This window comes from Molossus molossus, unplaced genomic scaffold (assembly GCF_014108415.1).
Source record: "Molossus molossus isolate mMolMol1 unplaced genomic scaffold, mMolMol1.p scaffold_m16_p_3, whole genome shotgun sequence".
Classification (NCBI taxonomy): Eukaryota; Metazoa; Chordata; class Mammalia; order Chiroptera; family Molossidae; genus Molossus; species Molossus molossus.
The window spans coordinates 72,949,119-72,964,328 of record NW_023425366.1 but is presented as its reverse complement, the minus strand read 5'-3'; the positions used below and the strand labels follow the sequence as shown (position 1 = coordinate 72,964,328).

Genomic DNA, 15,210 nt, shown 5'->3' with positions numbered 1-15,210 from the left:
AAGGTAAGGGAATAAAAGAATAATTGTATTTGATGTGAAGAAGGCAGAGATGTGCTGTTGCTGTATTTTAGCTTTATCTATCCACTTGACAGCTTCTTTTCTTTCTTCCCTCTACTGTACCACTATCCCCACACCCAACCTGTCAGGATTGAGACGGCGTAGAAGTAGGGTAGCACATAGCTATAAAAAGCTTGGGCATGTTCCTTAACCTCTCTGAATGTTTCCTCTTGGGTAAAATGGTTTAAACATGCTTAACTTTCAGCAGCTTAGTGTCTGTCAGGCTATCGGTGGACGATGGCTGGTCACAGGAACAAGGATTCCATATAAACCATCATCCTAGCACCCAACTAAATCAAAGACACTGATGTTCCTGTCTCTATTTCTCTAACTATAAAATGGGAGTAACTTCAGGGTTATCCTAAGAATTAATGCGATACTACATGCAAAAGTTCCTTTACCTAATCCCTTATATAAATAATTTTTGGTATTTCTCCTTGGTTTTCAATTTTCCAGTTCTAATTTTGCCTAGACGTAAATTTCTGTGGTTGCTGGATTATGCAAATGATGGCAACCACAAACAGTACATTAAAGGACTCACACTGAAAATGAATCAACTGTGTTGAAAGGTGACAAAATCTTTCATATTCACACACTCCTCCCAGCAATAAAGAGAAGAAACAGTGAACTTATTTATCTTAAAAGTTCCTTCAAGGACCTTAGAACTGGGAACAGTTTAATCTTAGAAAAGAGTTACCTCTAACTAAATGTTTAGTACCCTGGTTCTAATATAGCCCTTTATGTGTCTCCTGTCAATATTTTTCTTAACTTATATTCACTTGTACTTTTCAATTTTATATTATGTAACAGTAAACACATTAATATTAAGAGAGCAGTAACACATCCCAGGATATATATTCATAGTTCTTACAGCAGCTCTGAGAGCATATACCACCGCCAACCTCCAGAAACAAACCAGGAACCTGTCAGTGAGGTCTGGAGTACCGTTGTGAAACACGGCCTTCATATTAACACAGATTGTACAGTGGCCTCCTATTCAAAGCAAAGGTGAAACAGGAGGAAGCAAGACTATTTCTGAACTTGCACAAAGAAAACAAAACTAGTAAGGAAAAAGCTTCATGTAAAATTCCTTTTGTGAGTAATTACTATTTTCTCCTAGGCTGCCCCACATGGGAATATGAACTTGAGGAAATCTTTAATGTTGCCATTTTAATGACGAATTCATATTCTAAATCACATTTGGTGTTGCTCCACATACTACAGTTAGGAACCTAAATTATTTTTCTGTCTTCAAAGTTAAAGTTCAGGATCTGGGAGCCCTGTCCGTACTTTTTCCTTGGTAATGTTTTAACTATTACACAGAGTAACAGCAATCAGGCAATGCTCAACTTCCCAACCTCTGGTTTCCAACTACAGAGGAAACTCTGTTTAGAGAGTATTGATATAGGTATATTTTCTGTTGTGATTACCACCAGAGTATGTAAAAATAAATAGATAAAGGCACATTGCTCTGGCTTTACAGGTCTATAATGCACATTCCTGTGAGAAGCACCTCATGAAAATTCATCCTCAGATGGCCCCAAGGCTACTGAACACATTGTAGAATCCGCATAATAGCTGTTTCAGACAGCCCACTTGAAGATTAGTTTCAAGGGACCAAAGTACAACTCTCATTATCATCACTTTCTCTCCAAAATCAACATTTCAAACCAGAAAAGTGAAGGAGAAAAAAACAAATCCATGAATAATTTGCCAATCACACCTCTTCCCTAAACAGTTAAAAGTCTGCCATAAGGCAGGTTTAAATGAAAACAACCGAGATGAAAACAGAAGGTGCTTTGTCACTTTTCCTATCTGATTCGAAGATCCAGTCAGGGAAGGGCTTGTCATTTAAGACTCCTCTTATTCTGTAATAGAGACAATAAGAACAATGCTCCTTCCACCTCCCACCATCCCTACTTCTCTTCTTTCAGTCACTCCTTCCTTCCTTCCTATCCACCTGTCTAACTAACAGGCAAAATATTACATTCTCCAACGTTGATTCTAAGTGCATTCGATTTACAGCATGACCCAGCAAGTAAATAAACAGTCTGTTGAGTGGAGCAGAATTAAGCATCCAGCCACAGACAGAAAGCCAATACAATACAAATGAGACCACATGGTATTGGCAGCCATTGACATCTGCATGCAACCCCTTAGCTACTATTACTCATGCATCTCTCCAGATACAGTTTGTAATCTTATCTCTCAGTGGTTCTCTCTAGTTTGTTTCTGCATTAGGCATGATAAATGCATTTTAAAAACTGACAGTAAAAGATTAATATGCTCATAACCATCAAAGAGAACCTTTCACTGATTTTAAATAACTTGCCCTCCCTTCAACTGACAACTGCCCCCCCATCCAATTATTACTTACTCACGAAGGCTTCCTCATCCGTTGGCAAACGCACTGACATGCAGAAGTATGTATCAGACTATTAAAGAAAAAAAGATACAAAATTCAAATTAAATTGCTGCTAGTAAAGCAGAAATAATAACTTGTCAAAGAATAGTTATATAACTAAAAAAGAACTGCTGGACCTGTCAGGTAAAATTGCTTGCCACACCCTGGGTGCCAGGTTAATGGAGGAGTGAAATCCAGAACTTAGGTAGTCTAAACATTTTTCTAAGACTCTTCAAATCCTATTTATAAAACCAATTTTCATGAGCAATTGTTCCAGTATGTCACAGTTAAAAGGTAACATTTTAGATGTTTATATGAAGAGTGATGCAATTTAATGCAGTTGGTTTTAAAATGGGAGAAGCTGATTTTTGACCATATTTACTATTTGCATACTTAAAGATTTAATTTCCTGAATCACTTTGCAATTGCCCAAAAGGTTAATTAGAGAAGTACAATGAGTAAAAGTGCGTCTTAACATATAATATTATATTTGGTTGTTTTTCCTTACTTTAAAATTTTTATGTAGTTTATTAAATAAATCAGCATTAACACAATTATTCTTTCTTTTCCAGTTATTGGTCTTTTACCTAAAAATGGCTATTTTTCCACTATCAAATATATTAACATCAAGAATCTTTAGTCATAAAAATTGAAATTTAAAGAGAATGAGCTTCTTTTGATCTATGCATTCCACTTCCTTAACGGAAATCGATCTGCAGTGAAATATGTGCTATGGTTGCTGATATACCCAATACAAACACAGACTTAACTCATTTAATAATTCATACTTCATGGATTATCATTGCACAGTGCTGGATCAAGAGACTACACAGACACGAAGAAAGATCATTTGTAGGTTTCTCTTAACCTACTTAGCGCCAAAAAAGTGTGGAATTTGTACCACTTATTTTTGTGTTGGAACTCAAGGAAGTTCAAATACACATCAAACGGGCATATGATAATTTGAAAAATTACAGAACTATGATCCAGTACTCATTTCTACTCTTGTGTATGCCATTTTTTTCTCATTTGAGCAAACTGGTTAATTTCTTACAAAGATTTTATAATTATTTCAATTCACTTTTATTTTGCTAAGAAGGAAATGTACTGGGAAGTGTTCACAGTAAGGAGGATAAACCACATAAATTCTGGAGATGCGAACTGTGTATACAAAACCCAGGAAATACACTGGCAAAATAATGCTCAAAGATTTCACAATCACGTACAAGACTGCTCATAAATATTTTCCAACCTCTGAATGACTAATTTACAAAATATTCCTACTCTGTTCCAACAAAAAATAATAAGCTCAAGATTCTTTTCTATTTGCTCCTCCTCAGCTATGAGTAATATCACTACTGGAAGATATTCAGTGGGTATTATAGCTGTTGTTGTTACCATTATTATTTCTAGCCAACAGTTATTGAATGCTTACAATGTGCCAGGCATGGTTCTCAATGTTTTACTTGTAGTATATCATTTAATAAATAAAACAATCCAATATGACAGACAGATACTATTATGAACTCCATTTTAAAGACGCTCAGAATAAAAACATTTATTGAGCGCTTAGTATGTGCCAGCACTGTTCTAAAAACACTTTGCACATATTAACTCTTTTAATACATCAAAACACATTCTTGTGATAGAGGTAATATCATTATCCCCATTTTAGACATGAGGGGACTGAGGCAAATCAAGGTTAAGTAACTTTACTGTCTGTTCTAACCAAAACCTGACAAGAGGCAGACAGGCTTCTGAACCCCCTTCTTAGCGCAGTTACCACCCAGAACAGTCTTCTCACATTCAAGGAAGTAATTCTGTTCTGATTCTCAGCCAGTGAATGCCTTGCTCTAACTTATATCACTGATTCCTGTCATAAAGATAAGAGAAGTTTGCTTTTCCTCTGGTTAAATGCCAATCAACAAACCCAGATGGCCTGGTCATATGGACCAATCCCCTAACATCCCTCATTCCCTTTCTCTTAACACCCCCAGCCTTTAAAAGGTCTCCTGTCCTTTGTTTCAGCGAAGTTGAGTTCAGTTCACAACTTTGGACCCTCCTCCCTACTGCAATAGTTAACATTGAAGAAATCTGTCCTTACCACTTTGGTGACCACCTAAGTTTATCTTTAACATTAACAAGTGCAGGAGCTGGGATCTGAACATCAGTAGTCTGACTAATGTGTTCCGGATCATTCAAAGCAATGTGAGCAACTAATGACTTAAAGGCAAATATTTAAAAAGTAAATTTAGAGTAGTGAAGTATATATTCATAACAAGAAAAAATACAAGGGTTGTAATGTAATGGAAACCAAACAGAAGTTCTTTTAATTTTGGACTAATAAATTTTGGTTTTATTTTATCTTTGATGTTATTATAAGCCACCTCAAGTTGTTTTTGGAATAGACAAGTTATAGGCATAAAGAAATAAGAAATTCAGCAAGTGGATTCTTCTGCTAAAAGAAAAACCAACTAAGCACAATATTGGTTACATATACAAAACAAAGAAAACTATTTATATTGAAACTTGATCTGATCCATATTGTAATTCTTGCTCTTATAATCAGCTAAGCAATTTAAAATAACAGAATAATGTAGGAATGTCTTTCTTCAAACGATTTGTATTTCTTGGTTTATAACTTTTCTATTATGAGAATGTGTTCAGATTTCAATGGTTTCTTTACTGTTATGTTAAAGCCAGTTTAAAGATGAGAAAAGAAGAAAAATAAGCAGCAGCCCTGGCCAGTGAGGCTCAGTTGGTTGGAGCATTCTCCCATACACCGAAAGGTCTCAGGTTCGATTCCCTCTCAGGGCACATACCCAGGCTGCAGGTTCAATCCTCGGCTGGGGCATATATGGAAGGCAACCAATCAATGTTTCTCTCTCTGTCTCCCTTCCTCTCTCTAAAGTCAATAAACACATATCCTTGGGTGAAGAAGAAGAAGGATAAGAAAAGATAAAGGTGATCCTCTTTAAAATAACCAGTCTCCTGCAAAATTATTTTGGGAGAGCAAAGTCTATATTAGGCACTGCATCAATGGTCTACCATGCACCGTCATACTCCGATTTATGATTTTATTTATGAGCCATTTTCCAAGATAAAGAATAATTGTGTTAGAAGAAAAAAGGAAGTGAAACTTTTTTTTTCTAAAAATAAGCCCATGGAAAAATACAGTGTGTATCAAATCAATAATTAGCCTTCCGCTGAAAGCGCCGAAGACCACACAGTTCAATAGAACAGAGAACAGCTAAAGGTACTTTGTTCTTTTGTCTGCCACTGTAAAGCTACCAGGGATTTGGTCTGGAGTACTCTGGTCCCATAGCTTGGTTTCTAGGATTAAGTTGAGAGCTCAAGATCCACAAAGAGAAGCGAATAAAGGTCATTTACATGGTATAACTGGAGAAGCCAACTCTCCAAGATAAAGCAGGGCAAGTTCTGTCTTCCTCAGGCTGACGATGAGTAACGTTCTTTTCGCGTTCATTTTCTTCTCCTAGTTACTCCATGAATAGGTCAAACAGGCACTGCATCTTTTTTACAGAAATGGGAACTCCCTCTGTAGGTTTTTATCTACCTAAGGCCACCCAGGTAGACAGTGTCAGAGTTAGGAACAAAAGTCTTCGAGTTTAGGCCTTCAAGACTATTAGAGATAATTCTGTATCTTTCTTGCCATTAACTTAAAAAATTGTTTTAAATTTTTCGATTACAGTTTATATTCAATATTATATTAGTTTCAAGTTTTAATCTAGTTAAATTGTGATTTTGGAGAGTCTTTCCACATTCATATCTCTGTTTTTCTAACCAGGGGACTAAATCCTATATTTTAAATACTACTGAACATTCTTCGTAAGTAAATAAACAACTTTTTTAAAAGCAAGATGTGCAACTTGTTGAAGAATGAATAGGACAATGGCCTTTGCAAACTATGATAAGCTCATCTATAGCAGGTCGCCATGAATATATACTTTAAATTTATTATTATTTTCTTCAGAAAACTAGTTTTTTATTTCTAAAGCTCTGCCATATTATTTCTAGCGGGTGCCAATGGTCACCTGCCACACTTGCACAGGTTGTCCGCGCAGCCGGCAGAGAGTCTGGCCATCAGCAGACCAGGCGGAGAGGTACACTGGGGAGGCTGCGCCTTGCTGCTGGCAATGATCACCTCTTGCTTCAACTCATCGACAACCATCTTGCTTCCAAGTCCCAGATCTTGATCTGGGGCCAGTGGCAGCGCAGAGCCCGCAGTGACTGGACTGAAGCACAGGCGTTGATGATGTCCCCACCATCAAGTGTGTAAGGATGCTTGCTTCGCTGAGGTCCCACAGCACGGCCTGGCCGTCCTTGCCTCCAGAAGCACAGAGGGATCCATCTGGAGAGGCAGTCACAGTGTTCAGGTGCCCTGTGCGGCCGATGTGATTGGTCTGCTGCAGCTAACAGTTTCCCAGATTCCATACCCTGACCAGCTCGTCCCGGCCACAGGACACGATAAAGGGATTGCTGCTGTTGGGTGAGGAACGGACACAAGACACCCACTCTGAGTGGCTCTCCTCCTGGACAGTGTATTTGTACACACCCAGACTACTCCATAATTGGACAGTTTTATCTCTGGAGCCAGAGACAATCTGGCGGTTGTCAGAGGACAAGGCCACGCTCAGCACATCCTCGGTATGGCCTACAAATCGGCGTGTGGTGTTGCCTGTCGTGAGGTCCCATAGGCGAAGGGTTCCATCCCAGGAGCCAGAGAGGGCAAACTGGCCATCTGAGGGGATGATCACGTCACTAACAGAATGCGAGTGACCCAGAAGAGTGCGCTCTGGGATGCTGTAGTTGGTCTCATCTGTGGTCAGCTTCCACATGATGATGGTCTAATCTCGAGAGGCGGACGGTATCATGTCCAGAAACTGAGGAGTGGTACTGATCTGGGTCACCAGCCATTGCGGCCCTGAGGGTGTCATGAAGGGTCATCTGCTCAGTCGTGCTGGCAGTGGGTGTGGGTGTCACCGCAGCAACGGGGATGGACCTGGATACCTCAGAGTGACAAGCAGCACCGATACTTTAAATTTAAATTCCATGCTGTAAGCAGTTGGTTTAAGAATTTAAGACTGTAATAACGTATAATCACATAGTTTACCACCAATCCTGGGATTGAGAAACACTTGTTTTTTTTTTTTTTTCGACAACAAAGTCTCCTGAGGCAACATTAAGAAAATTCGAATGATATATTCCTCAAAGTAATAAACCATTACATGACTAATATGTGCAAATAATAAGTTGTTTTTCTTTTTGCAAGTGAACACCAGGAACACTATTTAGCAATGCCCTGATTAGGCAAATATGACCCCACAACCTCTGTCATTCAACAATACAAAAAAGATTCCAATGACTTAAGCAAAAGACGGGTACTTAGCATGATACCTTAAGGGAGAACACTGTGCCTCCTACTTCATTCTGGGAGATTTCCGTCAGTTATTTCTCATGATAATGCCACCAGGTAGATATTACAAACACTCTTATTTTTTTAAAATCATCACCCAAGGATATTTTTTTAATTGATTTTTTAGAAAGAGAGGAAGGGGGAGGAAGAGAGGGAGAGATGGAGAGATGGGGGGGAGGGAGGGAGGGAAGGAGGCAGGAAGGGAGGAAGGGAGGGGGAGAGAGAGAGAGAAAGAGAAAGAGAGAGAGAGAGAGAGAGAGAGAGAGAGAGAGAGAGAGAGAGAGAGACATCCCATACTTGTCCTGACCAGGGACCAAACCTGCAACCTTTTGGTGTACAGGACAACACTTCAACCAACTGAGCCCACCCGGCCAGGGCCAGACTGTCTTTTAAAGATGGAGAAACTTGCCCAGCCAGTCTAGCTCAGTGGATCGAGTATCCTCCCATGGACCGAGAGGTCCTGGTTCGATTCCCAGTCAGGACACATGCCCGAGTTGCAGGCTCGATCCTCAGTAGGGGGCATGCAGGAGGCAGCTAATGGATGTTTCTCTCATTGATGTTACTATCTCTCCCTTTCTCTCTCTATAAAAATCTGTAAGAACATATTTTTAGAAAGAAATGATAGAAAAATTTAATGTTCATAAGACAAAGAACTTGTTTGTGATATTCAAAAATTTCTGGAAACTGATGGAATGGAATTAGAACCCACGAAAGCACTTCTCTTTCCACCATGGAAAGGGTGTTATTAAAAGGCTGCTTTCAAACCCCTTTAATGTTTAAAAAGAAAATGTCAGTTCTTGGACACAATTTTAGTTGTTTACTTGATTAGTGAGAGAAATAAAGGAATCCAAAACATATAAAATGTAACGAGAAGTTTTAGTTCAAATCCTCTAAATTTCCTGTAGCACCGGAAAACATTTCATGAAAACTTGTCGACAAACTGCAAAAGGCCACACTAGAGCCACAGCTATTTAATTCCGTCACTATTTTGATTCTGCAAAGTAAAGCTATTTGAAAACACATACATAACTCAGATCAATGTTCCTTTCGAACACATTCTGAAGACACAAAAGCTGCACCTTACTGCCTATTCCAGTAGTTCCTTCACTCAACCACACTGTCCTAGAAAGGATGCTTCTATAATTCAACCCCAACGACCAGTATAACCTTTCACAATTTTCCATATATCATCATCATGAAGCCTCCTTTTCTCTCTCTGGGAAGAACGCTGTAGTTGAGCTCGGTGCCAGGGGACTGTCGATAAAATACTGCAGATTCAAACTGCTAACATAATGCTCAGATGCACAAAAAGGGAGCCATATAACGTGCATCTACACAGCCATTCCTCCCGGTGCTGTCTGCTGGGCACAGCAGCCAAGTCTGAGTCAAGAGGGATATGATACTGCTGATGCTTCTTTACTGCTGCTATTGGGAACTACCCAGAAATGGCACATTTTCTGACAAAAGAAGACAGTGTGCTAGAAATGAAAACAAATGTGCCTATTAGTAAAGAACTCCTACTATATTCCATTATTACCCATTTTAAAGTGAGTTCTCATGCAGACAGTAACAGTAAAACTGTGTTGACATTATTTAAGAAAAGCGTGCTCTTTATTTTGAGTCAGTCATTCGTGAGACAGAGATACAGTGGTTTCTACGGAATAAGAAGTTAATAACATCAACTGCTTATTTAAGTCAATATGGGACAAACAAAGCCATCTGTATACTATTACATGGGAAAACTGTTCACATGAAACCAGTAATTTTTGTTCTGGGAAACCAGAGGTACCATTCAGATTCTAGTGTTGCGTGCGAGGATCTGATCCTGAGTGGATAATATCCTCACTGCCCTTTTATTGTTCAGGCTTAAAGAATCCCTGCAGACTGCCTTTCTCACGGAGACCATCCAATGTGGTGGCACAAATAGGTGTACAAATAGACAACGTGACCCAGTTTGACCTGGATATGGTCCTTTTGCTTATGTCGGTGGCTATTTGCAAATTGGTTGTTCTCTGTAAATAGGCCATAATCCAGAGAAATATTACATTGTGTATAGTATGGTCTCTGGTAACTTTTCTCTTGTTAAATAAGTAGAGCATTGGAACCGTCTCATGGTGGCAACTGTGACTTTGTGCCTGTCTGAAAAGTAGGCAGTCACCTCTCTACTAATCCAGACCATGCACATTTGAAATCCAATCCAGAGAAACCACGAAGGATCCATGAAGCCCTCCACTTTCACACAGTACTCACTTTGTGTCTAAAGAACTTACGTTCTGCAAAGAACTGGTGGAAATCTCAAGAACTGACAGTGGTTCAGCCAAACCACCAACAGAAAAGTATAGCAAGTGTCCCATCCTCTCTGGCAAGAATCTGAGTTATGGAAAATAGAATCAAACTGCTATTTGCGAAACTAATTTTAATACATGCATTTGAAGCGGATACTGACTCAGTGGTTTTTGTACTTTCAACCTCTCCTAGTATGAAAGGAAGTTACAGCAAAGGAAAACTACACCAAAGTACACACAATTTCCTGCAGCCCAAAAAGCTCCAGTTTAAAAAATCTACCCCTCTGAAACCAGAATTTCAGACACTTAATGACAGATAAAATTTCTTAAGCTGTCACTTTTGTATGGAGTTCATCCTAATTTTCTTTTCCTTGTTGTCTTTCTCTTACATATAAATTTAAAAAATATGCTGTCCACTATATTTATAGTCATTAGGCTCTGGAAGAAACAGTTACAGTGACGATTTCATGTTAAAACATTCCTACATGACTATAAAAGAGAATTCTCCAAAATGCTCCGCTCTTGTCCTTACCATTAAGCGAAGCCCATTCCCAAGCACTTTTTTTTTTACCCTCACCCAAGGACATTTTTCCATTTTTTTGTTCAGATAGAGTGGGAGGAAGAGAGAGGAAGAGAGAGAGAAAAACATTGATGGGACACATCGAGTGGCTGCCTCCTGCATGACCCAACCAGGGCCGAGGACAAACCACAGCTGAGGTACGTGCCCTTAGCGGGGACCAAACCCGGGTCTCTCTGGACCGCAGGCAGATGCTCTAACTGCTGAGCCAAACTGGCCAGGGCCCAACCACTTTTTGGATGTGTATCCTAACCTATAATGCAGTCTTGTTATAAGAATGTCTGCTAGCACCCTAATTATTTAGAATAATATCTGGCACACCTTGGGAGCTCTAAAATATTTGTTGAATTGTGCATGTACCACCTTCTCCCTGTGGTGGCAATAAACTCAGTTTAAGAAAGACTGAAGTGAAACCTGTATTTTTTTAATATATATATATATATATATATATATATATATATACAGTATACATACACACACACACACACACACACATGCTGCCTAATTAGGGTTTTTATACAGCATCACTTTTTCATGTGAGTTTTACCCTTCAGTTGATTCATCCCAGAATCCCATTTGCATTTTTAAACTATAATCACATTGTAGCTGATGATGCCAAGAAGCTGAAATGGAAGCCACTTTCCTGGCAAGGGCTCTTCTTTGGGAATTACCAATGTACTAGCAAATGATGAACAGAATAATATTTTGGTGAGGGAACACCTCTGTCTCAGAGCTTTCACACACATTCATTTAAGAGGAAACAGAAAGGGGCGTACTGACAATGGTGTATAATTAATTACCCAGGCACAGCAGGTGGCAATACTGGTGGGGTCCTCCCTGGCTTCCTGGTTACAGGGGGAGCTATGTGAAGGAAATAGCACTGTTCTGAACAGGGAGTTGCTGATGAGCTATACTACTCACCTTCCCCAAGCTTATGCCATGGTTTACGCTTTTCATCAAGTTTCCTTGAGTACGGAAGTTGTCAATTTTCTGAACCTTGCATCAATAGTAACTACTCACATCTACGTGCCTCTCCTTTAGCACAGCTGACTGGAAAGGAACTATATTTATCAATCTGTTCAGCGAACCTGACCAGACTGAGGAAAATAAGACCGGGAAAAGCCAATTTAATTCTAAGTTAAATAAAGACAATTGTGATTTCTGCAAAATGATACTTTTTTCTTGAAAGGTGAATAAGAGGTACAACAGGCATGGAGTACTTATGTTTAATGATGATGTCATATATTTAACTATGATGATCAAGGGCAAAGTCGTTCTGCTTCTCTTCACCTCCCTCACTGTGATTCCATGACCTACTCATTTTCCTTAGACTTGCAACTCATAAAGAAAACATTGCAATAGATTTGCATCCTTTGCCTTGAACTTCTAAGAGGAACTAGAAAATCAAATGTAAAAATATTCTTTGGACTGCTCTTGGCTTTTTCCTTTGTAGGTCATAAACATCTCTGTTTTAACATTAAGCGTTACAACAAAGCTCCTTATTTGCTAGTCTGTCTCCTGCTATTGGACTGTATTTTAAGGGTTGAAGCCTTGATTTATTCGTGTTTGTATTCCCAAAGATCACCTGGCATAAGAACTGGGTGTGCAGTGAATGTTGGTTGAATTAGTCTGTTGAATTCTCTTACGCTACATGACTAACAACCTTTCATAAAGGGCCTATTCCTCCCAAAATAGCTCCAGAGCATTGAGTCATTTTTTCCTTTAAGAATTTTATTTATGCTTTTTAAAAGGTTATATCAAACCAAATTTATCCCACTGTAATTTTCCAACTTGCACTGAAAGACAATATTAATAATTCAAGGAAAGGAACGACTACAAAGGTTGTCTTTTCTTTGTATCTAAACTATCAGGGGTAGACACTTGTCATATAGTTAATGAAGTTATTATTATAATGAACCAAATAGCTGTAGAAACTGCCAGTGCCCATTTTCCAGACATGTTTTTACTTGTCACCGGTTCATTTTACATTATAAACATAAACACTACACTTCAGTGTATGATGTCCTTCTTTAAGCCAAATTGGAAAATTCCTAATACTGAATTCAATGCTTTAAAATTAGCTTTATTTTCTTATTTTCTCATACTCTTTCTCACAGCATGATAAGTACAATAAAACAAAATAATCCTAAATTATCATTATATAATGAGGCCTCTATAGCCAATGGCCCCTAGTAGACATTACAAGAAAACTTGACCTCTTATATCCAGCAGTTATAGGACATAAACTGTATAAATAATATAAACTAAATTTAAGATTGATCAAACAGTTTATGGGGAACAAGTTTCTTTTTATAGAAGTTTTTCCACTGATAAATTCAGAAGAAATGACAATTAGCACACACACCAAAAGCAACTTCTAATGAATCTAGGCAATTGTCATCATCCATGGCTGCTAAAATCAACAGGTGAAAAGCTGATAGAAAATTTTATAATAGATTAGTTAATCTCACAATTCCTAATTTAATGAGTAAGTTAACATCATAAGAAGAGAGACAATCAGACATTACATGCTTCTTGTTAGTACCACATAACACCACCTATGAAATATTCTTGCCCAAAACTCTGACCTAAATCTGATCCAGCCTTTAGATATACCAGTACAAGGGACAGAGGGACCTGTCAAATGATATTCTAGATGCAGTCAGCAAAACCTAGAATGCAGAAAACTCTTCAGGACAAATACCCTGTTTTCGTAAAAAATTAATTACCAAAAAAAAAGACAAAGGGAATCTCAAGATTCTTTAAACATATCTATCAACAGTATTTACCAGGTGGACTACATTTGGATGTGATAAAGAAACCAACATTTAAAAAAATATAACAATCAGAGAAATTTGACACTGACTAGACAATTTGATGATACAATGATAATATTGGAGATTGTGGTTATGTTTTAAAAAGTACTTATCTTTTCAAAATACATATTGAACTACTATGAAATTAGATGAAACACTGTCTAGTAGACACCCCAAAATAATTCATGGTGTGTGTAGAGGAGGAAAAAAGTAGGTGGATATTGATAAAACAAGGATGACCGTGAACTGAAATTGCTGACGGATAGATGTGTGTGGTTTTATTATACAAACCTTTCAAATTTTTTATATTAAAATTTTTCAATTAAAATGTCTAAAATAAAAAAAGATATAGTTTGTCCCCAAGAATCTTTGATACTAACCAACCAACCAATTAGTGCAACAACCAAGAAACTGGACAACAAATGGATATCGGTTCTCTACGTATTTTTCTTCTGGGACATACAAAAGATATGAAAAATTATTTTCCTTCAGAAACTTCAGAATCTAACGGAGGAGAAGGCTACCATCAGGACATAGAGAAGTGCTACACTTGGTGTTAAGGACTAGGAGGTCAATAGGAATCCAAAGAAGGACGAGGTCAGAGGGCTGACTGGGTCCCAGACAGGCACATGGGTGCAGGGCAGGAGGGCAATTTGTCGAGCTTGACACTCAGAGGAACTTTTCTCCTAACCAGTTTACACAGAGAGCGAGAGACAGACGGGACTGAAAAATGATAACACAACTTACAACTCATGCCCAGAACCCACCACTTGTAGTACACAGATTTAATATCGGTTATAAATCCTGTCATTTTCTGGTGAATGTCACTGTATATTGTACTGTATCGTTTCTATAATGAAAGTATTAATTTGCTACAATATTTAAAATATATCAGTCAAAGTTCTTTAGAAAACAAGGCACAAATAAAGGGGGGAATTTAGGAGGGCTTAACCAAGTAACCAAGGACAAAGCTGTGAGTAGGTTAAGGGAAGCGTGTCTGGGATGCTGAAACCCAGGGATTTATAAAGCAGCAGACTGTTACCACTCAGATGTATGAGGCAAGAAGAGGAACTTATCAAAACCAGAAACTGCTTTAGCCACAGGAGAAGATTACAGGAGCTAAGAGACCCAGTCCCTGTTGACCAGCTGCCCAACAGAGAAGGAGCCAAGGAAATAAATGCCCTGACCTCATCGTCTTTCTTTCCAGTCTTCTGCCAATTCTTCCCCAACTACAGTGACTAGAAGTCAGAGGGCACGAGAGCCCGCTGATGGCGTGCATACGTCATTGTCCCAGAGCTGGGAGTAGTCTGAAGAAGAGTGGAAAGTACTTCTAGAGAGGCCAATGGAGAACACCCACCACGTGGAATACTTCCCTGCTCTTAATACTCCTGCGTTAGCATTTCGTAATATTTAGAAAATGATAAAATGGAAGCCTCAAAAAAAAATTAAGTGAGCCTAGGCTTCTCTTAGCATCTGAGAGGCCCTGAGCAGAGAAACTGAGTCTCTTTTAGGAGGGGAAGAATTCAGATAAACAAAGGTAACAGGAAGAGCCCTGGAGTTGAAAACTATTTGAACAAAACCCAGAGACAAAGGGCACAGACAACAGTGTAGCAAAGGCAGTGGGGTGGGGGTGGGTC

The 15,210-nt window shown here is 38.7% G+C and overlaps 1 protein-coding gene and 1 pseudogene across 6 annotated transcripts in view; both read right to left on the bottom strand.

The window, feature by feature from the left end:
- Positions 1–15,210, bottom strand: part of PAM (peptidylglycine alpha-amidating monooxygenase) — a 164,496-nt gene that overhangs the window by 119,249 nt on the left and 30,037 nt on the right. For all 6 annotated transcript variants that reach the window (XM_036279562.1, XM_036279563.1, XM_036279564.1 and 3 more), the window contains exon 3: positions 2,435–2,492. In XM_036279562.1, the coding sequence (XP_036135455.1) occupies positions 2,435–2,492 (58 nt within the window). The remainder of the gene's footprint in view (positions 1–2,434; positions 2,493–15,210) is intronic.
- LOC118641490 lies at positions 6,493–10,249 on the bottom strand (annotated as a pseudogene).